General features: G+C 43.5%; 1 protein-coding gene across 2 annotated transcripts; it reads right to left on the bottom strand.

Moving 5' to 3' along the window:
• Nucleotides 1-245: 245 nt before the first annotated feature.
• On the bottom strand, nt 246-22488 carry akr1d1.S (aldo-keto reductase family 1, member D1 S homeolog). Of its 2 annotated transcripts, none has more exon segments than NM_001090149.1 (9): nt 246-698; nt 1701-1783; nt 2382-2547; nt 3327-3436; nt 5337-5459; nt 5622-5699; nt 7710-7826; nt 10910-11077; nt 22313-22488. In NM_001090149.1, coding segments are annotated over 9 exon segments (915 nt in total). In that variant the 5' UTR covers nt 22340-22488; the 3' UTR covers nt 246-655.
• Nucleotides 22489-22706: the final 218 nt, after the last annotated feature.

A 22706-nucleotide genomic window follows, 5' to 3' on the forward strand; every position in this document is an offset into this window, starting at 1 on the left:
ACATGATCACTAATCCTGACTTTTGGGGGTGAAGGAGGTATTCCTGTTCAACACCGCAGAAAGGCTTTTGGAGGTAAAAAGGCAAATATGTTTTGTGTTTAGTTTGAGAACAAAGGGGAAGTAGTGAAGACTGAAACTGCAATTTGTGTTATTGAAGGCAGGAAAAAGGGCAGTAATTACATATATATTTCACATTGAGCTCATAGTATTTTACATTAGAAAAACATAAAGGTGAAATCAGGAAATGAGGGAACATCCGTTCTGCTTTATTAACTGTCTGCAGAGCTACAATGAACCAGGACTAATAACCAAGGAGGTAAATACCCCAAAGCTGATTATTCTGTAAACTTCCTATTGTAACGGATGAAATCACAGCTATAAATGTAATGTACATTCATATCATTCAATGGACGGCGATGATACAAAAGATGGGAAGATAGACACAAAACAATGAAATATGGTCAAATAAATCTGCACTGTTGCTGGACTCTATAGCTCCAGCCACTTTGATGGGCATGAAAAACAAATGACTGTCCAATAAAATTAAGGTAGTCCGTGTCCGATACAGACGTGAGCTTCTCCCCAGATATTCCTTCCATTCCAGATCAATGGGGAAGAGCCGGGGTAGTTGGTTTTGTGAAGGTGATCGTGGCCATCAGTATTCATCCTTGAAGGGGTATTCTGGGTGGTCGCTCCACCTGTAACAAACAAGTCAAACTCAAGAACATGTCTATGGGTTAGTTAATATTTATCCTCTACTGTTGATCACACATAATGGACTGGTGGAGGGGGTGTTTAGTTCTCCAATATAGTCACAGTTGAACGTTCATACAATATAGGTCCATAATATGGAACACCTTGTGGTAGACACTCGGTGGCAGGTCTATATGGTTCCAGCTGACAATAAAGATGGCCACTCACAACTCAGCAAGGACTATTCACAGAACAACCAGTGGAAATATCTACAGGGCCTAAAAGATAAAGGAACCCTTGGTCCCTAAAGGTGGCCATTGACTTTAAGATTTTTCTCTCCCGAACCAATTCTTGTGCGACTATCGTGAGATTAGTGGGCACCAAGTGATTTTACGTCCGACAACAATCTGTGAGGTTGGAAAATTTTCATTGTTCACAGTGAAATCTATCATCATCCAATTGTTTGTGGGGCCACGCAGGCAGCTAGCCACAGTTTTTCTAGCCACAACTAGACGATATCGCTTGAAATGGGTTTTTTTGGTTGATGGACAAACTGTACATTGAAACAATCGTTTCGAGATAAGCTTGGTCTTACCATAATGAAAAGTCCTTTTAAAAATCCTAACGTCTATGGCAACCCTTAGAAGAAGACACTGGGGCCCTGAACTATAGTGGCCCTATCTTGTATGCAAAACTGATCCCCTTGCCCAAGATTTAGGAATGATTAAGCCCTAAAAAAAGATTTTACAGTAAAGCCCAGTAGACTTTCAATTACCCTGCTCAGGTTGAGGTTAGTATGGTTGGTTGGATAAAATGGAACCAAATACGTAAGACTTCAATGTCTTTTTTCCTCCCATCTGATGGATGGCTTGGATAGAACAATAGTTATGGTCAGGGTATAACGGAGATTGGTTTGGGGGTAACAGGTAATGGTTGAGCCATGATGTGGATATGCCTAGAAACCTTCTGAATTTAGGGTTCAGCAGGGTTGACATCTCTTCACTTACATTAACAACTCCACATAGCGAACATTCTTGTTCAGAGTCTCAATGTCCTTCATCTCCTTGTCCGTCAGACTGAAGTCAAAAATCTGTTTTAAAAAAAAAGAGGTGTTTTAATACAAAATATGATGGTAAATTGGGATGGAACTGATCTGGGTTAGTATTTAAGTCACACTCATGTCAGAACAGTTTTATTCTTAACATTCAGCCATCAACTTTATTATGACCTTGTACCCAGGGCACTTATCCTGGTAAATAATGAAATCAATTTATGGCACGGAAAAAACTAAATTGGCACAACGGAGGGGTATTTGGCAGGAATGGAACAATATCATGGATGAATAACTCCAAAGAATTGTTTTGATAGTTAGTGATTCCAACTCACTGAAGCGAATCATAAAAGCGAAATACGCTCTGCGCAAGAAAATGGCACATGCTTTGCCACATTAAGACTCAGCCATGGGGAAAAGGAGAATTTTTATGATGGCATCTCCTCAATTCTGAAGGGATTAGAGAAAACAGAGAAGAACATGAGAAAACAAGGGTTATAAGGTCATTGGGAAATTCTGACAGCCCCACCAAAAGGGATGTCCACAAAAGAATAGGTGTTGGTGAGGTTGGAAAACCTATGGTCTAGGTCCTACCAAGGGCAGTGACTTTTCCCCTCGCCAATCTCTGTATTCTCACCTGAAAGTTTTCGTTGATTCTGTCTGGGTTAAAACTTTTTGGAATGACCACGACTCCCCTCTGGGCATTGAAGCGCAGAGCTACCTGGGCTGCTGTCTTGTTGTATTTCTTGCTGATGGAATTCAGGAGAGGATCTTCCAAGAGAGGAGGGGAAGACACATTGACCCTGGAGAAACAGAAGTAACATACAATCCAAACATGTTGCACTGTACAAGGTCACAGATATATCGAAACTTTGGGATAACAATCACCCTGCTATAGTTCCAGGGGTAACCAGGGTACAAATAAGCACTCACCCTAAATCTCCCCCTAACTGACCTTCAGACTGGGCCCCCTTAGCTCATAACAAGGTTACAGATATATAGAAACATTGGGGTGTCACCCTGTTATAGTTCCAGGGGTACCCAGGGTACAAATAAGCACTCACCCCAAATCTCCCCCTAACTGGCCTTCAGACTGGGCCCCCATAGCTCATAATAAGGTTACAGATATATAGAAACATTGGGGTAACAGTGAATTGGGGTAATCGTGAATTTGCGAAGTAACGAAAATGACCAACGCTAGCAAATTGACGCTAGCGTTAGGCGCTTCGGCGCTTAGTGAATTTGCCCCTATATCTCCCCCTAACTAACCTTCAGGCTGGGTCCCCTTAGCTCATAACAAGGTTACAGATATATAGAAACATTGGGGTAACAGTCACCCTGCTATAGTTCCAGGGGTACCCAGGGTACAAATAAACACTCACCCCAAATCTCCCCCTAACTGACCTTCAGACTGAGCCCCCTTAGCTCATAACAAGGTGACAGATATATAGAAACATTGGGGTAACAGTTGCCCCGTTATAGTTCCCGGGGTACCCAGGGCATTAAATAAGCACCTACCCCAAACCTTACCCTAAATAGTGTTCAGGAGTGGCACAAGCTTCTGGTATATACAGTAACTCACCATGTTTCATCACGGCAGGTTCCAATAGGACTGTAGCCTACAGTCACAATGTTATGTTGTTTGGAGAACTCCAGCAATTTCGGTTGGGTGAAATATGGGTGGCATTCAACCTACACCAGACAGAAGACAGAGATGATCAGACACCGGTTTCATATACTGTTCATGTATGAGAATGTTGTTCCACTGCCATCTGCAATTAGCCCGTCTGTTAATCCTGAAATAGTTCATCCTTATGGTTGTCCTAACAGCACAATATCCATTAATTCGCTCCAGGAACCAACAGGTTGGGATGAACGGTTGACTCATTTATGGCCACCTTAAAACTCCATTCAATACAACAGAGTGAGTTTGCCGTTTATTTAAAGGGATACTGTCATGGGAAAAAACATTTTTTTTGAAAACGAATCAGTTAACAGCGCTGCTCCAGCAGAATTCTGCATTGAAATCCATTTCTCAAAAGAGCAAACAGATTTTTTTTATATTCAATTTTGAAATCTGACATGGGGCTAGACATATTGTCAATTTCCCAGCTGCCCCAAGTCATGTGACTTGTGCTCTGATAAACTTCAGTCACTCTTTACTGCTGTACTGCAAGTTGGAGTGATATCACCCCCCTCCCTTTCCTCCCAGCAGCCAAACAAAAGAACAATGGGAAGGTAACCAGATAGCAGCTCCCTAACACAAGATAACAGCTGCCTGGTAGATCTAAGAATAACACTCAATAGTAAAATCCAGGTCCCACTGAGACACATTCAGTTACATTGAGAAGGAAAAACAGCAGCCTGCCAGAAAGCATTTCTCTCCTAAAGTGCAGGCACAAGTCAAATGACCAGGGGCAGCTGGGAAATTGACAAAATGTCTAGCCCCATGTCAGATTTCAAAATTGAATATAAAAAAATCTGTTTGCTCTTTTGAGAAATGGATTTCAGTGCAGAATTCTGCTGGAGCAGCACTATTAACTGATGCGTTTTGAAAAAAACATGTTTTCCGATGACAGGATCCCTTTAAGAAACAGCTTGAGTAACAACATACCTCAGGGCTGATCCTATCAAATGTGGGGCCCCATACCTCCCAACATTTTGGAAGTAAAAAGAGGGACAGAAAATTTTTTTCCGCATATAGCGCAGCAATTTTTTTGACCACACCCCTTTCTGTGGCCACACCCCCTAATTACCATGTTTGTTTTACAAAATTTGGCAGGTTATGAAAGTTTGAAAATATTCCTCCTTATCTAAACTGTGTTTTTGTGTCTTAAAATTGTTACAAAGTATCTTATTTGCACCTGTTAGCTGTTCTGGGCTCTCTGCTAAAAGCCAATTAAGTGAGAAACTTTGTTTCTTTTTCTGGCTGTTCAGTGCAGAGAAAAGAGGGACTTTCCAGTACAAATGAGGGACAGCAGGTTGAGCTGTCAAAAGAGGGACTGTCCCCCCGAAAAAGGGACAGTTGGGAGGTATGGGGCCCAATTGGGACCATGTTGGCGGGGCCCCTAGACAAAGTGTTGCTGGCTACTGACACACCAAGTATTTAGGAAAATAAGGGCATACAGGCACAAAATAGAAAGGAAAGGGGCAGACAAGGTAAGAGAGTGAGAGGGATGAAATAGGGGCACATAATAGGGGCACACAGGGTAAAAGAGAGAGGGAGGAAATAGGAGAGTGGACTGGACCAATTAGTTTGGGGCAGGCTGGGCCGATTCAGCTTGGGGGCAGGCTTGGTTGGATTGGGGGCAGGCAGGGCCTATCAAGGTTGGAGGAAAGCTGGGCCTATGAGAGTTGGGGGCAGGCTAGACCTATGGAGTTGGGGGATAAGCTGGTTTATCAGAGTTGGGGGTGGGCTGCTGGACCTATGGATTTGGGGATGGGCTGGACTCTCAAAGTTGGGGGCAGGCCAGGCAGCATCATGTGCTGGGGGAAATATTATCTGTGCTGCCCTTTGGTGCGGGGCCCCCAGAGGTGCGGGGCCCTATTGGGCCCAATTGGTCCAATAGGCCTAAGGCCGGCCCTGACATACCTGGTTTGTGGCAGGTTTGTATTTCAGTCCTGGTTTATTGAGAATCAGCTCCAGCTGCCGGCGGTTAAAGTTGGAGACGCCAATGGATTTGACCAGCCCTGCGTCTTTGCACTCTTCCAGCGCCTAAAATACCAGTGGGAAAATGACCGGATTAGCCATACTCTAAACCCAGGACTGGTAAAGAAATCCCAGTAATCCCCAGAGGTTTAGGACAAGATTGAATTAAGGATATTTTGCATTGATTTAGCAAACGCTATGCCTGATAATAATAATAATATCACTTGCCTCCCATGTTGCACACAGATCTGTCTTGTGATACAGAAACTTTCCATTTGTGTCCCGTGGGTAAATTTCATCCCCAGGCTGTAAAGAGCGAGAGAGAAAACAGAACATATAAACACATGACCTACTAACATCTAGGGTTGCCAATGATATGCCTAAAAGCGAGGGTGGCCGACAGTTCAAAGCAGCTGAATGCACAGCATTTATAAGACGGACCTTTTTAGTGGACCTTTTGTATGTTCTACATAGGGATGCATCGAATCCACTATTTTAGATTCGGCCGAACCCCCGAATCCTTCATGAAAGATTCGGCCGAATACCGAACCGAAACCGAACCCTAATTTGCATATGCAAATTAGGGGTTGGAAGGGGAAATAATTTTTACTTCCTTGTTTTGTGATAAAAAAACACGCGATTTCCCTCCCCTCCCTTAATTTGCATATGCAAATTAGGATTCGGATTCGGTTTGGCCAGGCAGAAGAATTCGGCCGAATCCGAATCCTGCTGGAAAAGGCCGAATCCCTAACCGAATCCCGGATTCGGTGCATCCCTAGTTCTACAGGATGAGACAATGGGGCAAATTCACTAAACGCCGAAGCGCCTGACGCTAGCGTTAATTCGCTCATTTTCGTTAATTCACCGATTCACTTACGGACGCCGGCGTAAATTCGCTAGTGTTACTTCGCACCCTTACGCCTGGCGAATTTGCGCAACGGACGTAGCTACGCAAATTCATTGACGCGCGAATTATTCTGAACGCTACCTTTTTATGCCAGACTTCCTTCGCCACCTCAGACCAGGCGAAGTGCAATTGAGTAGATAGGGATTGCTTCCAAAATAACGTTAAAAAATTTTCAAAGTCCCAAAAAACGCTGGCGTTTTTTCTTTTTTTATGGGTGATAGGCTGAAGAAGATCTAAAAATTGTTTCGGGGCTCCCCTCCTTCCCCCCTACATTTCCTAACTCATGGCACCTTAACTATACAGTGGGCACATGTGTAGAGCAAAATAAACATTTTATTTGCTGTTTTGAAGGTTTCCCAGGCTTGTGTAGTGCTGCTACATATACCTCCATTGTAACTTCAATTTGGCGCCGTATGCAAATTAACCATCGCTAGCGTAACTTCGCTTTGCTTGGCGAATTAACTTTGCAACCTTACGCTTCCCCTGAGCGCAACTTCGGATTTTAGTGAATTTGCGTAGCGCTGGCGAAAATACGCCTGTCGAAGTGAGGCGAAGTGGACGCTGGCACAATTACGAATCTTAGTGAATTTGCCCCAATATCTTGGGACTGCTGAATGTGACACTATATACAGCCTCCCTATCCTTCACTGAACCCACAACCCTACCTTGTCTAAGCTACACATTGGCCGCCCTCAACCTTGTGTAAGTGACTAGGGATGCACCGAATCCACTTTTTTGGATTCGGCCGAATCCCCGAATCCTTCTTGAAAGATTCGGCCGAATACCGAACCGAATCCGAACCGCATATGCAAATTAGGGTGGTAAGGGGAAAACATTTTTTACTTCCTTGTTTTCTGACAAAAAGTCATGCAATTTCCCTCCCGCCCCTAATTTGCATATGAAAATTAGGATTCGGACACGGTCCGGCTGGGCAGAAGGATTCGGCCGAATCCGAATCCTCCTGAAAAAGGCCGAATCCTGGCCGAATCCCGAACCGAATCCTGGATTCGGTGCATTCCTATAAGTGACTTGTTTGTGCTCCTTCCAATCCAGGTAAATGCCAAGTGCTTATACACCAGTGATCCCCAACCTGTTGCTCCCCAAACCCTTGGATGTTGCTCCCAGTGGCCTCAAAGCACAAGCTTATAGTTTAATTCCAGGCTTAGAAGCAAGTTTTGGTGCATAAAAACCAGGTGAACTGCCAGACTCTCCTGTTGGCAATGACAATAGAAAAGAGAAAAGTAGAGAGAAGATGGAGAACTACTGCGGGCATCTTCAGACCTTGACTTTCTTTGTTGAGCTTTAGTTCTCCTTTAGGGAGGAAAGTAAAAAGGAAGTCAAAGTAATGAAGGTGAGAAGCGAGAGGAGGTTCTTCAATGGACTGTATTACGGTATCCAGTTTTGGTCACCTTGAAAGCCATGGGCAGCTCGATGATATACAGGTCCACATAATCCAGCTGAAGGGTTTTTAGCGTCTTCTCCAATGTCGGCCGCACAAGTTCAGGCGGATGGCATGTGTTCCAAAGCTGTGGAAACAGTTTCAGACATTGCGATTAAACTGATATTTGTCCACAATTACAAGTGTTCAAAGCAATTGGGGGAAATGGCCGAAGGCAACGGGGAATAGGGCAACAGAGCAGGTAACAGGGCGTTTATTTGTCATTTTAAAGGGTCTCTTCTCTTTCACCCTGGATCACTGAACTGCCAGACTGAAACACCAAAGACATTCAGTGGATAAATTATTTCTAAATGACACTGTTTACCCTGCAAATAATTCACTGTACAATATAAAATGTCATTCCTGAAGCAGCAAGTGTATTTAGTTGTAATATTGGTGTGTAGGTGCATCTCAGCTCATTTTGCCTGGTCATGTTATTTCAGAAAGAGACAGCACTTTAGGATGGAACTGCTTTCTGGCAGGCTGTTGTTTCTCCTACTCAATGTAACTGAATGTGTCTCAGTGGGACCTGGATTTTACTATTGAGTGTTGTTCTTAGATCTACCAGGCAGCTGTTATCTGGTTACCTTCCCATTGTTCTGCTGATAATACCTCCCAACTATCTCATTTTCAGAGGGACAGTCCCTCTTGTGACAGCTCAACCCGCAGTCCCTCATTTGTACTGGAAAGTCCAGTTTTTCTCTGCACTGAACAGCCAGAAAAAGTAACAATGTATCTAAATTAATTGGCTTTGGGCAGAGAGCCCAAAACTGCCACAGCAGCAGATAAGATACTTTTGTAACAATTTCGAGATAAGCAAAGTAATTGTAACAATATAAGATAACAGGTCCCTTGGGAGAAGTTAGACAGTTTAAAGGGCAATTCACCTTAATAACTGAGAAAAACCACAGAAATATGTTCAAACTTTCATAACCTGCCAAAATGTTGGGAGGTATGTGCTGATGGGCTGCTGGGGTGGTGATTTTACTCCAACTTGCAGTACAGCAGTAAAGAGAGACTGAAGTTTATCAGAGCACGAGTCAAATAACTGGTGGCACCTGAGAAACTGACAACATGTCAAGCCCCATGTCATATTTCAAAATTAAATATAACATAATCTGTTTGCTCTTTTGAAAAATGGATTTCAGTGCAGAATTCTGCTGGAGCAGCACTATTAACTGATTCATTTTGAATTCTTTTTTTTTCCCATGACAGTATCCCTTTAAACTTCAATTTTTTGAACTACTGCTGCTGCTAAACAGAGACCCATAAATGAATTATAAAAGAAAACCTATTAAAATATATGTAAAAGAAACGGCAGGAGCTTCGACGGTTCCCCCACCAACGTTTTTTTTATAGTTTTAATTCTCCTGCTCTGAAATAAGTGCGTTTCCCCCCAAGGTTTTCATCAGCGCTAAGGAAACAAATCCTCTCGCCGAGGCGTAAAGTATAGAGACCACTTTCTCCATTTATGTCCGTGGCTGAAATCCAAGGGAAAGAGCCAAAAGTTTGAGGGGCTCCATTAGCAGAGACGGCGCTTGGAACATGAGAACTTGACTGGGACCAGGAATGTATTAGAGTGTTTCTTAAAGGAGAACTAAACCCTCAAAATGAAAGTGGCTAAAAATGTCCTATTTTCTATAGTGAATTTATTGCACGAGGCTAAAGTTTGAGCTTGTCAATAGCAGCAATGATCCAGGACTTCAAACTTGTCACAGGGGGTCACCATCTTGGAAAGTGTCTGTGACACTCACATGCTCAGTGGGCTCTGATTGGCTGTTGAGAAGCTAAGCTTAGGGCTCGTCACTAATTATCCAGCACAAAATGAGCTTCCCTGGCTGTAATATAAGCTGATGCTACAGGTTTGCTGATTATTCAATTCTGATGCTAATTGCACTGGTTTCTGTGCTGCCATGCAGTAATTATGTGTATTAATTACTAATCAGCCTTATATTGTGACATTTCTATTCTATGTGTACTGTATATTGTGAGTGGGTCCCTAAGCTCAGTAAGTGACAGCAGCACAGAGCATGTGCAGTGAATCAGCAGAAAAGAAGATGGGGAGCTACTGGGGCATCTTTGGAGACACAGATCTTTACTGCTAAAGGGCTGTGGTTGCCTTGGGCTGGTACAGAAGCATTTCTAGCTACTTCTTTAGTTTAACTTTCCTTGTCCTTTAAAGGAGAACTAAAGATCAGCAAAAAAGTAGGCTAAACTTAGTTAAACTTTATAGATTTCATCCTGGTATGAAACCCCCTAGTAAAGTCAGGGTGAGTTTAAACAAGTATATTTGACCTTCCATGGGGAGAGCGGACTGTGTTTTTGTTGGGGAAGCCCCATTTGGGCTCTGCTTGTTGACTTTGCTTTGAGTCCAACTTATACTAACACTCGTTGCCTGACTTCAGCTCCAACTGCCTTCTGCAGAGCAAATGGGGCGTTCAAGTGCCCCCCCCAAAAATAAAGGAAACACCAGCAAAATTGGCTGAGGCTCAGTACAACTCCTCGTTGATATGTCTGTGAACATTCTCATTCATCCAGGTCATGGTATATCTGGGTACCCCTGGAACTATAGCAGGGTGGCACCCCAATGTTTCTTTATATCTGTAACCTTGTTATGAGCTAAGGGGGCCCAGTCTGAAGGTCAGTTAGGGGGAGATTTGGGGTGAGTGCTTATTTGTACCCTGGGTACCCCTGGAACTATAGCAGGGTGACACCCCAATGTTTCTATATATCTGTAACCTTGTTATGAGCTAAGGGGGCCCAGTCTGAAGGTCAGTTAGGGGGAGATTTGGGGTGAGTGTTTATTTGTACCCTGGGTACCCCTGGGACTATAGCAGGGTGACTGTTACCCCAATGTTTCTATATATCTGTAATCTTGTTATGAGCTAAGGGGGCCCAGTCTGAAGGCCAGTTAGGGGGAGATTTGGGGTGAGTGCTTATTTGTATCCTGGGTACCCCTGGAACTATAGCAGGGTGACTGTTACCCCAATGTTTCTATATATCTGTAACCTTGTTATGAGCTAAGGGGGCCAAGCCTGGAGGCCAGTTAGGGGGAGATTTAGGGTGAGTGTTTATTTGCCACCTACCTATAGAACAAAGAGTCATAGTTTACCTTTAATCCCACAATTTCCCACATATCATAGAGTTGCAACATTGTAAGGTTGCACTTACTTTGCCACAGTAATAAATGTCTTCTCGTTTGACCTTTCCCTCAGCGATCTTCTCCCTGATGGCCTGACCCACCTCATGTTCATTGTAGTATACATAAGCCCCATCAAAGTGTCGGTAGCCAAGATCTATGGCCAGTTTTACTGCCTCCAGACAGGTTCCCTTGGGGGTCTGTAAGAGAAGAGGGAGAAGAGGCACTTTTTTACCAAAATCCACATGAACATACAGAGGTAAGGCCACAAGATATTTGTCAGCCAACAGGACTTGCCCAATCAGTAGAATAGAATCCTCCCATCAGTCACAACGTTTGGCCATGAGCAGGAACCCATAGCAACCAATCAGTAAATACGTTTTACTGGCCACCTGTTTAAAATAGATATCTTATTGGTTGCTATTGGTTAATGCTACTAGACAAACAGTGACTTTTATTAGTATTTATTATTTATGGGGCTTTGAGTGCAATATATGGTAGCAAAAAAAAGCTATGAAAAACTTAGGGGGTTGTTCCTGCTGAATTGTGCTTAGTACAGGGGAATACCTATGCTGCCATAGTTTTATGGGATCTCTCTGTACAGACTATGAGCAAACTTAGGGGGCTGTTCCTGCTGAATTGTGCTTAGTACAGGGGAATACCTATGGCTGAACAGATCCTATATAACAGAGCATTCTGTCCCAGTGGCTGCACAGATCCTATCTGCAGTGGTGTAACTAGAGAGAAAGCAGACCACTACTACAGAACTGCAGTACCTGCAGGGATGAGTGGTGAAATGTTTTCAAGATTAATTAGCCAGATCAGTGACTTTAGACTTATCACATGTAAATAATTAGATAATAGATAATTCCTGTGAAGTTTCAAAAAGAAGGGAGTGTGACTGTGGGATAGCAGGTATAGTAGGGAGAGATGGTGTCTATAGTAACAGTAGTTTCTGGGAAGGGAGTGTGACTGTGGGATAGCAGGTATAGTAGGGAGAGATGGTGTCTATAGTAACAGTGGATAATAGTTTCTGGGAAGGGAGTGTGACTGTGGGATAGCAGGTATAGTAGGGAGAGATGGTGTCTATAGTAACAGTGGATAATAGTCTCTGGGAAGGGAGTGTGACTGTGGGATAGCAGGTATAGTAGGGAGAGATGGTGCCTATAGTAACAGTGGATAATAGTCTCTGGGAAGGGAGTGTGACTGTGGGATAGCAGGTATAGTAGGGAGAGATGTGTCTATAGTAACAGTGGATAATAGTCTCTGGGAAGGGAGTGTGACTGTGGGATAGCAGGTATAGTAGGGAGAGATGGTGCCTATAGTAACAGTGGGATAATAGTCTCTGGGAAGGGAGTGTGACTGTGGGATAGCAGGTATAGTAGGGAGAGATGGTGTCTATTGTAACAGTGGATAATAATCTCTGGGAAGGGAGTGTGACTGTGGGATAGCAGGTATAGTAGGGAGAGATGGTGTCTATAGTAACAGTGGATAATAGTCTCTGGGAAGGGAGTGTGACTGTGGGATAGCAGGTATAGTAGGGAGAGATGGTGTCTATTGTAACAGTGGATAATAATCTCTGGGAAGGGAGTGTGACTGTGGGATAGCAGGTATAGTAGGGAGAGATGGTGTCTATAGTAACAGTGGATAATAGTCTCTGGGAAGGGAGTGTGACTGTGGGATAGCAGGTATAGTAGGGAGAGATGGTGTCTATAGTAACAGTGGGATAATAGTCTCTGGGAAGGGAGTGTGACTGTGGGATAGCAGGTATAGTAGGGAGAGATGGTGCCTATAGTAACAGTGGATAATAGTCTCTGGGAAGGGAGTGTGACTGTGGGATAGCAGGTAAAGTAGGGAGAGATGGTGTCTATAGTAACAGTGGATAATAGTCTCTGGGAAGGGAGTGTGACTGTGGGATAGCAGGTATAGTAGGGAGAGATGGTGTCTATAGTAACAGTGGATAATAGTCTCTGGGAAGGGAGTGTGACTGTGGGATAGCAGGTATAGTAGGGAGAGATGGTGCCTATAGTAACAGTGGATAATAGTCTCTGGGAAGGGAGTGTGACTGTGGGATAGCAAGTATAGTAGGGAGAGATGGTGTCTATAGTAACAGTGGATAATAGTCTCTGGGAAGGGAGTGTGACTGTGGGATAGCAGGTATAGTAGGAAGAGATGGTGTCTATAGTAACAGTGGATAATAGTCTCTGGGAAGGGAGTGTGACTGTGGGATAGCAGGTAAAGTAGGGAGAGATGGTGTCTATAGTAACAGTGGATAATAGTCTCTGGGAAGGGAGTGTGACTGTGGGATAACAGGTATAGTAGGGAGAGATGGTGTCTATAGTAACAGTGGATAATAGTCTCTGGGAAGGGAGTGTGACTGTGGGATAGCAGGTATAGTAGGGAGAGATGGTGCCTATAGTAACAGTGGGATAATAGTCTCTGGGAAGGGAGTGTGACTGTGGGATAGCAGGTAAAGTAGGGAGAGATGGTGTCTATAGTAACAGTGGATAATAGTCTCTGGGAAGGGAGTGTGACTGTGGGATAACAGGTATAGTAGGGAGAGATGGTGTCTATAGTAACAGTGGATAATAGTCTCTGGGAAGGGAGTGTGACTGTGGGATAGCAGGTATAGTAGGGAGAGATGGTGCCTATAGTAACAGTGGGATAATAGTCTCTGGGAAGGGAGTGTGACTGTGGGATAGCAGGTATAGTAGGGAGAGATGGTGCCTATAGTAACAGTGGATAATAGTCTCTGGGAAGGGAGTGTGACTGTGGGATAGCAGGTATAGTAGGGAGAGATGGTGTCTATAGTAGTTTTTTTGTTTCAAATACAAAGATAGAGAGAGTGCAAAATCATATCTCTGTCCAATGGAAGAGCATTCTTTATCTTTTTCTTGCTCTTTAACTGGCACTTGCTAGAAATCATTTACCAAGTCATTAAGTGTGAAGGAATAGTGGATATGCAGTGGTTCAAATTGATATTGATAGGACAATCACTTTTATAAATCCATATTAATCATGTCAATTAACTCCTCATAACCCTTCAGCTTCTGAGATGTTTGCTTTAATTTTTACATCCTTGATCGTGTCCAAACCTTTTGTTGGCCATCCATGTCATTCTGATACAAGATACTAAATCAGGGGTGCCCAATATTTAGATGGGGATGTACCAGTAGACCTTTAGCTGGTGATCAGTAGATCTCAAGACACTGGAGCTCATTTATCAACACTGGGCAGATTTGCCCATGGGCAGTTACCTATAGCAACCAATCAGTGATTGGCTTTTTAAAGCCAGCTGCAAGTAGAACAATGAATGCAGCAATCTGATTGGTTGCCATGTGTTGATATTGATAAATGAGCCCCACTGTCTCTAAATCACCCTCCTGTTTCATGCTTTTCATTCAGATAAGGTTACATAAGAAATAATTGTTTGTTGAATACAGCAATATATACATTTTCGCATTAATCAATATTTGAGTGTTATTTTTTCACAGAATGCTAGCAGTGCTTTTATGGGTGTAGATCATAATGGGACATCACTAAAAGTAGACCTCGTATTAGTAAAGTATGGGCACTCGTGTACTAAAAGATGCCAAGATGTTCCTATTTTCCATCTTTTCTAAAGGAAGAGCAGTGACATTGGGGACAGATTGGCGATGTATTGGGGCTGGGTCATGACACGAGGGGGCATCAAGACAAAATCAAGGGCATCAAGACTGCATTGTGGGGTGATGATGTACCTAGGGGAGATTAGGTTCTCTAGAACTGTGCAATATCAGGGAGACTATTCCCTATGGGAGAGGGGAGATTATGCATTCTAGGAAAGACTATATACTATGGGGGAGACTGAGCACAATGGGGGAGACAGAGCCCTATGTTAGAGAATCTGCACACTAGTAAAGCCTCTGCACTTTGTGAGATAGAGAATCTGATTTATGGAGAGATTATGGTTATGAATAATCATTACAGGAATACCGACACAGACCCCAGGCACACAGAAGCAGAGTAGGGCATTGACATTTCTTTAGCCTCTATCCAGTAGCCCAAAAATATCACCAACCTATAAATAGTAATAAAATACTCACAAAATATACATTAAAGCTTAAATAGTGGTGCCGCATTGTATGCTAGTGTATCTAATCCTGTGATGCAAGTATCCCGTTATTGAGTCTGTTATAAATATTGACTATGCCTAAATGTCCCCCTATTACTGATTCTGATATAAATGCCCCACTGGTTACAGAGACAACTGCCCCCCTCTAGTACTCGTGTTGTTGGCTGGTACTTACAGTTCGGGGAGAGGAGTAGGTGCCCAGTCCCAGCACAGGGATGGAGTTGCCATCATTGAGGGGGATGCGGTGCTGCTCAGCAGTTAGTTCCATGCTGCTGCCGTGCAAGAGGGAGCCAGGAACACTCAGCACTGGGAGCACCTGGAGGTTCATAACTAACCGGCACAGGGGGCGGGATACAGGGAGGAGACTATGGGAGGGACAGTGCTGGGGTGGAGTAGGGAAGGGAACCACTTTCAGGTGGAGGGGGGAAAGCCTGCTCTGTACTGTGTGTCCCGATAGATAAAGAAGTCCTGTAAATACTGAATACTGTGTATATTCCCCCCAGTACTGCTGTCATGGTATGTCCTGCTGTATGACTGGACCTCCAACACTTTAAATGATCCTTTATTCATGGTCCCCACACACATTCCCAATAAACCTGAGGGCCACACATGAGATTTGTCCTGCTTAAACCATTGTAAAACCATTGTTAGATGAGAGAGGTCTTCTTCTTCCAACCCTCAGGCTGGTGTTGGACTGCATCTCCCTACAGATCTAGCATGGCAGCTTGTATCTTCCTAACTTGAAATATTTTTTTTTATCCTTCCATTGCCTGACATTTCATAGTGAGCCCCCGTCTCAGACCTAAGTAGAATTGGGAAATGGAGGAAATAGAATTAGCAGGACTGGACGTAGGGGTGCAATAACATAGGAACATGGTGGGCAATGAAAGGTGGCAAGATCAATCTTATGTTGTGTATGCTGTAGTTCAAGACTCTCATTGATGAGCCTATAATTAATTAGGCTCCATTCAAACGAAGGTTGTAAATAAATGAAAACATTGTGAGAAGAACCCCCTGCTGGTAGTCGTGCAAGGAAATTGGAAGATCAGGACGTCAATAGCTGGAAGGCCTCCTTGGATGAAGTGCTGAGTAATTAGTGGAAGACACACAGAGCTACTAGTAGTACCTTCTTGTCTTGGCTAAAAAATACACAATAGTGATAATTGGCATAGCCAAAATACTACATGTGTTTTAGCAGAGGCAATTCTCAGTATTGTCTATGGCGCTGTATTTTTGAGCATTTTGTAGTCACAACAAGTAGTTCCCTGTGTCTTCATCCCAAGTCTCTATTCCCATTTGTAGGTATAAGGCAGGAGGGACCAGTAACTACAGGGTCAAAAGCTGAAGAAGCAGCAGGTAAGGAATGAGATTAAGCATTTACTAGAGAGGGAAGTCCTTGAGGAGTCTCAGTAGGGCCACACATGACTTGGGTGCAGGAGGATTGAAGTAGTAAGGAATCTGGCTGGATACGGCTGGAGAGAAAAGTTTGAGCTTCAAACAAGGAAGAGAATCCAGAAGACACAAGAAACATACAGATGACAGAAGAAGTAAATTGAGTCAAAGACTGAAGGACTTTGTCCTTGTTCATTCTTAAAAGTCTCAAGATACACCTTGGCCTGGTGCCGATACCTGTTCATCTTTGGTTTGTCCTTCAGTCTTTGGCTCAGCTTACGTCTTCTATCAAAAGACAAAAGAAGTAAGCTGAGTCAAAGACTAAAGGACAAACTAAAGATGAACAGGCATCAGCACCAGGCCAAGGTGTAGCTTGATACTTTTTAGAATGAACAAGAACCGAGTGCTGCATAGTGAAATCAAGAGAAGGAAATGGGCCAGGCCAAGGTGTGGAACATTGTACCCAGACCAGAATCAACACATGATAGACTTCAACAATATCCAAGACTACAAAACATCCGGCTGCAAAGCTTACTTTGACTGACCTTCAAACAAGGAAGATAATCCAGAAGATACCCAAAAAAAAAGAAATATAGAAGAAGCAAGTGGAGTCAAATCCTGAAGGACAAGCTGAAGATGAACAGGCATCAGCACCATGTCAAGGTGTAGCTTGATACTTTTAAGAATGAACAAGAACCGAGTGCTGCATAGTGAAATCAATGGAAGGAAATGGGCCAGGCCAAGCTGTGGAACATTGTACCCAGACCAGAATCAACACATGATTGACTTCAACAATATCCAAGACTACAAAACATCCAGCAGCAAAGCTTACTTTGACTGACCTTCAAATAAGGAAGATAATCTAGAAGATACCAAAAAAAAATATAGAAGAATAGAAAAATATAGAAGAAGCAAGTTAAGTCAAATCCTTAAGGACAAGCCAAAGATGAACAGGCATCAGCACCAGGCCAAGGTGTAGCCCGATACATTCTAGAATGCACAAGAGCCGAGTGTTGTATGCTGAAATGGACAGTAGGAAATGGGCCAAAACAAGGCCAAACATTGGACCTGCATCAGAATAGACACATGGTCTTCCTACTTGACTTTAACAATACCCATGACTGCAAAACTTACTTTTAATATAGCTCTGGGCTCGGGCACCGCATCCGGTACACATGCCCAGGCTTCAAAAGTTTCAGCTCCAACATAAAATGTGCCATTTATAGCAAATCTGGCCAATTCTTGAGTCATTTGTTTGGATGAAAAGACAGTAACTACCATGTGATTTGCATTATCTCCGTCTCTTTAGAGTGCAAGCCAGGCCAGCTCAATAACATTCACTGATAACCCAGAGTGTGACTGTCCGTGGTTGCATTTCAACCCAATTCAACTCTATTACGCCCAGCGCTGATTAAAGAGCTCGTTTTAGCTTTTGGGATCCCTGCCACATAAAAAAAAGTCGAAATGCTTCATTTACAAAAAAAAAAGTCTCTGTATGTGGCCTGGGAGAAAGAACATTTGATCTTGCGCGGGTCTCGCAGGCCAAAAAAAAAAAAGGGAGGCTAAAGTTCAGTGCGGTCTCTTATCAAAGGCAGTCTCAGTCTTTAGTTAACCTTGCTGGAAAGTGTATGCACTCAAGGACAAATGTCAGTTATTGTACCAGGGCCATAACAGGTCATATACGTAGGTTTATTGAGTGATACCTTCCAATGTGCAGGGCTCTTTTAATCAGTAACTGAATGGCTTTTAGCGTTAGAAGAGTGTCCTGTGGCTTATAGGAGACACAAACCTTCCCGAAAACTCTCCCAGATCTCCATAGTAGGACGTTAATTATAGATGCAAGAAAATGGTCCAATGAGAAGGCTGCCTGCAAGCTCTATATCAGACATCTAACATAGGGAGATTACTGGACTGTTCTATAATGTTCTACAATAGCTTGTCGATATTGCTCTTTAACCACACATCAGAAGGGCGAATACGGTGCTAGAAATAAAGTGTTTATTGCGTCCAATTTACATTCCAGGAACAAAGAATGTCACTTGGTATACACAGGATTCTCATTGGTGGATCATTTCGCATTAATCAGTTGGGCAAAGGCCTTGCTTGCTTCCACTATGCTTTAATCCTTGGAAATATGCTGGAGTTCACTAGGAGCAATTGTCTAGCAACATAAACAGCCTTGTGATTGGTTAATCCTGTATGCATTATTGATTTGCATGTTTTATCTTCACGTGATTTTAGGAATAAGGACCAAGAAACATCAAAAAAGGCTGGCACAAGCCTGGACCCACAAAATTGTAAAGCAGATTTGTAAAAGGTTAAAAGGCTTACATTTTATTCTCCATAATTAAGAACCAAGGCCTGACGCGTTTTATGTCTACCAGGGGCACTTAGTCTCAGTGTCCCTGGTAGACACGAAACGGGTCAGGCCTTGAATGAAATGTAAGGGACAGGGGGCCCCTGGGGATGGTTGGGGCCCTGATTTGTCAGCCCTGTGGGCCAAGACCCCCACCCAGTCCAAGACTGTTAAAAAATAAAAAAGATGAGAGCAATACTTGGACTTTACCAATATCTCCTGTTGTGGGCTCAGCCCTGTCCCCTGTTGGGGTTAATCCAAATGTCTGAAGTTAGGGGGGGGGATCATGGGATCATTGAGACAAAGGTTAAGCAAACGACTGAGCACACAACCAAATACAATGGGTTTGGTGCTTTTGCTTACATTTTTTACTACCATCATCATCATCATCAACAGATATAAAATGCTGAGAATGTATATTCCTACTTGTATTTATTCACTGAGTCCAGATATAAATTGCAAAATAAGTTTTCATTGTCTAAAAATACCCACGCTCCTCTGCTGACCTTGCGGGGAGATAAGTCACTTTATCTGTATTTATCAGTAATGGAAGGGAAGAGTCTTGGGAGTTGCTGTGGTTATATGAGTAATGGGTACAGGCAGATTAAGAGCAATGGCATGAGGGGGGATTTTCTATTAATTGCCATGATTTTTTTTAAAAGGATAAGTAAACCTTTAAAATAAGGGAGTGTAAAATTGATGAGAGGGCTATTCTAAGCCCTTTTGTCATTTACATTCATTATTTATTTTCTTTCTATTCCAAGATATTAAGGGATACATGTGCTGTTAATATGAATGAATTTTGTTCCAACAGTGCCACCTGCTGGTCAGTTTCTGACCAGTCTGACCACCAAGTAGTCAAGGAAGTTGTCAGGAGAAAGAAAGAGGCTGATATTCTTCTGCTTAGGAAAACAATTAGAAAACTTTCTCAAATCTTTCCTAAGCAGAAGAACATCAGAGCAGCCTCTTTCTTTCTCCTGAAAACTTCCTTGACTACTTGGTGGTCAGACTGGTCAGAAACTGACCAGCAGGTGGCGCTGTTGGAACACAATTCATTCATATTAACAGCACATGTATCCCTTAATATCTTGGAATAAAAAGAAAATAAATAATGAATGTAAATGACAAAACTACTTAGAATCGCACTTATTTTAAAGGTTTACTTATCATTTAAGGGTGTGTATCAGTTGGTGAAAGCTTCCAGTTCAACATTCGATAAATATGCTACATAAAAAAAATATCTTAAATTGTTACAAATGTACCGAAGTGCAGCTGCTCAGTGTTCTGGCCTCTCTGCCAAATAGCCTCTTATTTTAACAAACGAATAAAAAAAAATCCGAATGAATCCGAATTAAAATTCAATAACCACTAGGAGGGCATCATCAGCATGGTTTGGACTGTGGGGTCAGCTTACTAAATAGCCGCCCTTATCCATGAAAACATGTGTGACCTGCTGGGAAGTATCTAAAGGGCAGGTGTGTAGGCTGTGGAGTGCCACTTAAAGCTGCCAACTTGGGGGGTGGGGTTGTGATTTTTAGGGGCGGGGCAATGATGTCAGGAGACGCGGTAGTGACCTGGTACACTTAAAGTTAACTTGTCCCTTAAAGACACAATGGATTAGGGATTTTATATCCTTTGATATTCCGGCTGTGAGCCATTCTGCCCTATTGCCCGCCCATGTGATGTGGCATGATTGGGGCTGTCACAGGTTTGGCATTGCAGCAACTGGGGTCAAATTAATTAATCTGGGACAATTTCCCTTCCTTTTCCCCTTTATTGTCTTAAATGTACTCTGCGTGGGCAGCACAGTGCCAGCATCTTGTGTTTACGCCAATCTGAGGCACAAGTGTTACCCGGTGTGTTTGCCTCCAGCAATAGAGAGAGCTGATAAGCAGAATCATGTGCTAAATTGGGTACATGCTGCCCCCTGATCACCCACAATACTCAGCAATAAGTGTCGATCACCCCTCCTTCCCAACTAAATAACAATAAGCCCCCCCACAGCTGCACTGGGATCTAATCTAACAATGTAACATCAATCATTATAGCGTTTATTCTCTGGAATCCCGGAGACCTTGGCATTTCCAAATAAGGGGTCCTTCCATTATGCGGAATACTGTTTCCCCCAAAGGCTCATGGGGCATTTTCCAGGCCAGCAGGAAGGCAGAGGCTCAGAATTTCAGCATTAGTCCCCATTGAGCCGGGGGCAATACAGAACATTATCCGCCCTGTAAAGTGCAAAGTGCAAGATCAGCAAAACACTGGGAATCTCCCTGGTGCCGTTGCCCTTTTGCCTTTTACCCCGTTGTTATCAGATCAGCGCAGTCACCAGGCCTCTGGGCTCTTTGTTATTATTGTTATTGCACAGCCATCAGGAAGCATGGGAGCTCACAGTGTTGTATTGTGGAGCTTTCTGGATAATAGATCTCATGCCATTAGTGCCCATATAAATAACCCTCCTCACAGCAGCCCTGAGCCCAATAATTGCACCGACTGCTCCCCTCCCAAAGCTCTCACCCACCCCTCACTGCCCCACTAAGCATGCACTCAGTCCCACTAAGGGTACATCTAAGCCCCACTAAGCATGCACTCAGCCTGACTATGCATGCACTCAGCCCAACTAAGCATGCACTTAGTCCCACCAAGCATGCACTCAGCCCCATTAAGCGTGCACTCAGCCTCATTAAGGGTGCACTCAGCCCCATTAAGGGTGCACTCAGCCCCCACTAAGGGTGCACTCAGCCCCACTAAGCATGCACTCAGCCCCACTAAGCATGCACTCAGTCCCATTAAGTGTGCACTCAGCCCCACTAAGCATGCACTCAGCCCTATTAAACATGCACTCAGCCCCACTAAGCATGCACTCAGCCCCATTAAACATGCACTCAGCCCCACTATGCATGCACTCAGCCCCACTAAGCATGCACTCAGTCCCATTAAGCATGCACTCAGCCCCATTAAGTGTGCACTCAGCCCCACTAAGGGTACACTCAGCCCCACTAAGCATGCACTCAGCCCCACTAAGCATGCACTCAGTCCCATTAAGTGTGCACTCAGCCCCACTAAGCATGCACTCAGCCCCATTAAACATGCACTCAGCCCCACTAAGCATGCACTCAGCCCCATTAAACATGCACTCAGCCCCACTAAGCATACACACAGCTGTACTCAGATATATGATGATCTGAAAGATAAATGGTTCTGAAAGTCTGACGAAGGTCATTCTCTTCTCTGATTATGCCCCCAAAAAAGATATTACTGTTAGTTTGAGCCAAACTGTCAAACAAACCCTCGCACCCAGTGCCAATCCCTGTACATGGCAGATTTAGCCAATCACAAGCCTAAATCAGGGGTTCCCAAACTTTTATACCTGTGAGCCACATTCAAATGCAAAAAGAGTTGGGGAGCAACATAAGCATGAAAAATGTTACTGGGGTGCCAAATAAGGGCTGCGATTGGCTATTTGGTAGCCCCTATGTGGACTGACAGCCTATAGGAGTCTCTGTTTGAAAGTACACATGGGATTTATGTAACCAAAACTTGTCTCCAAACCAGAAATTAAAAAAAAGGCACCTGCTTTGAGGCCACTGGGAGCAACATCCAAGGGTTTGGGGAGCAACATGTTACTCATAAACTACTGGTTGGGGATCACTGGTCTAAACTACATGTATGTTGGTGCCATGGCAGTGATCCTGCTCATAGATAATCAGTGGAACCGCATTGTAATAACAGTAGCCTCTGTTTTTCAGCAGATCATTAGCAACAAAACACAAGACTAAAAGCAAGTTGGTTTATTTGCTGGAGCTGCTGCCTCAAGACCCTGACCTCTGCCTGACTGAGAGACTGTCAACCTGCTCAGCGCTGTGCAAAGTCCAAGTTCTTATTCTCTCCAACTGCCTCCCACATGTATTGGAACTAAAGGGAAACAATGTTCTCCTCCCTTCTGATATATTGTTTAAAATATAAT

This window comes from Xenopus laevis, chromosome 3S, assembly GCF_017654675.1.
Source record: "Xenopus laevis strain J_2021 chromosome 3S, Xenopus_laevis_v10.1, whole genome shotgun sequence".
Classification (NCBI taxonomy): Eukaryota; Metazoa; Chordata; class Amphibia; order Anura; family Pipidae; genus Xenopus; species Xenopus laevis.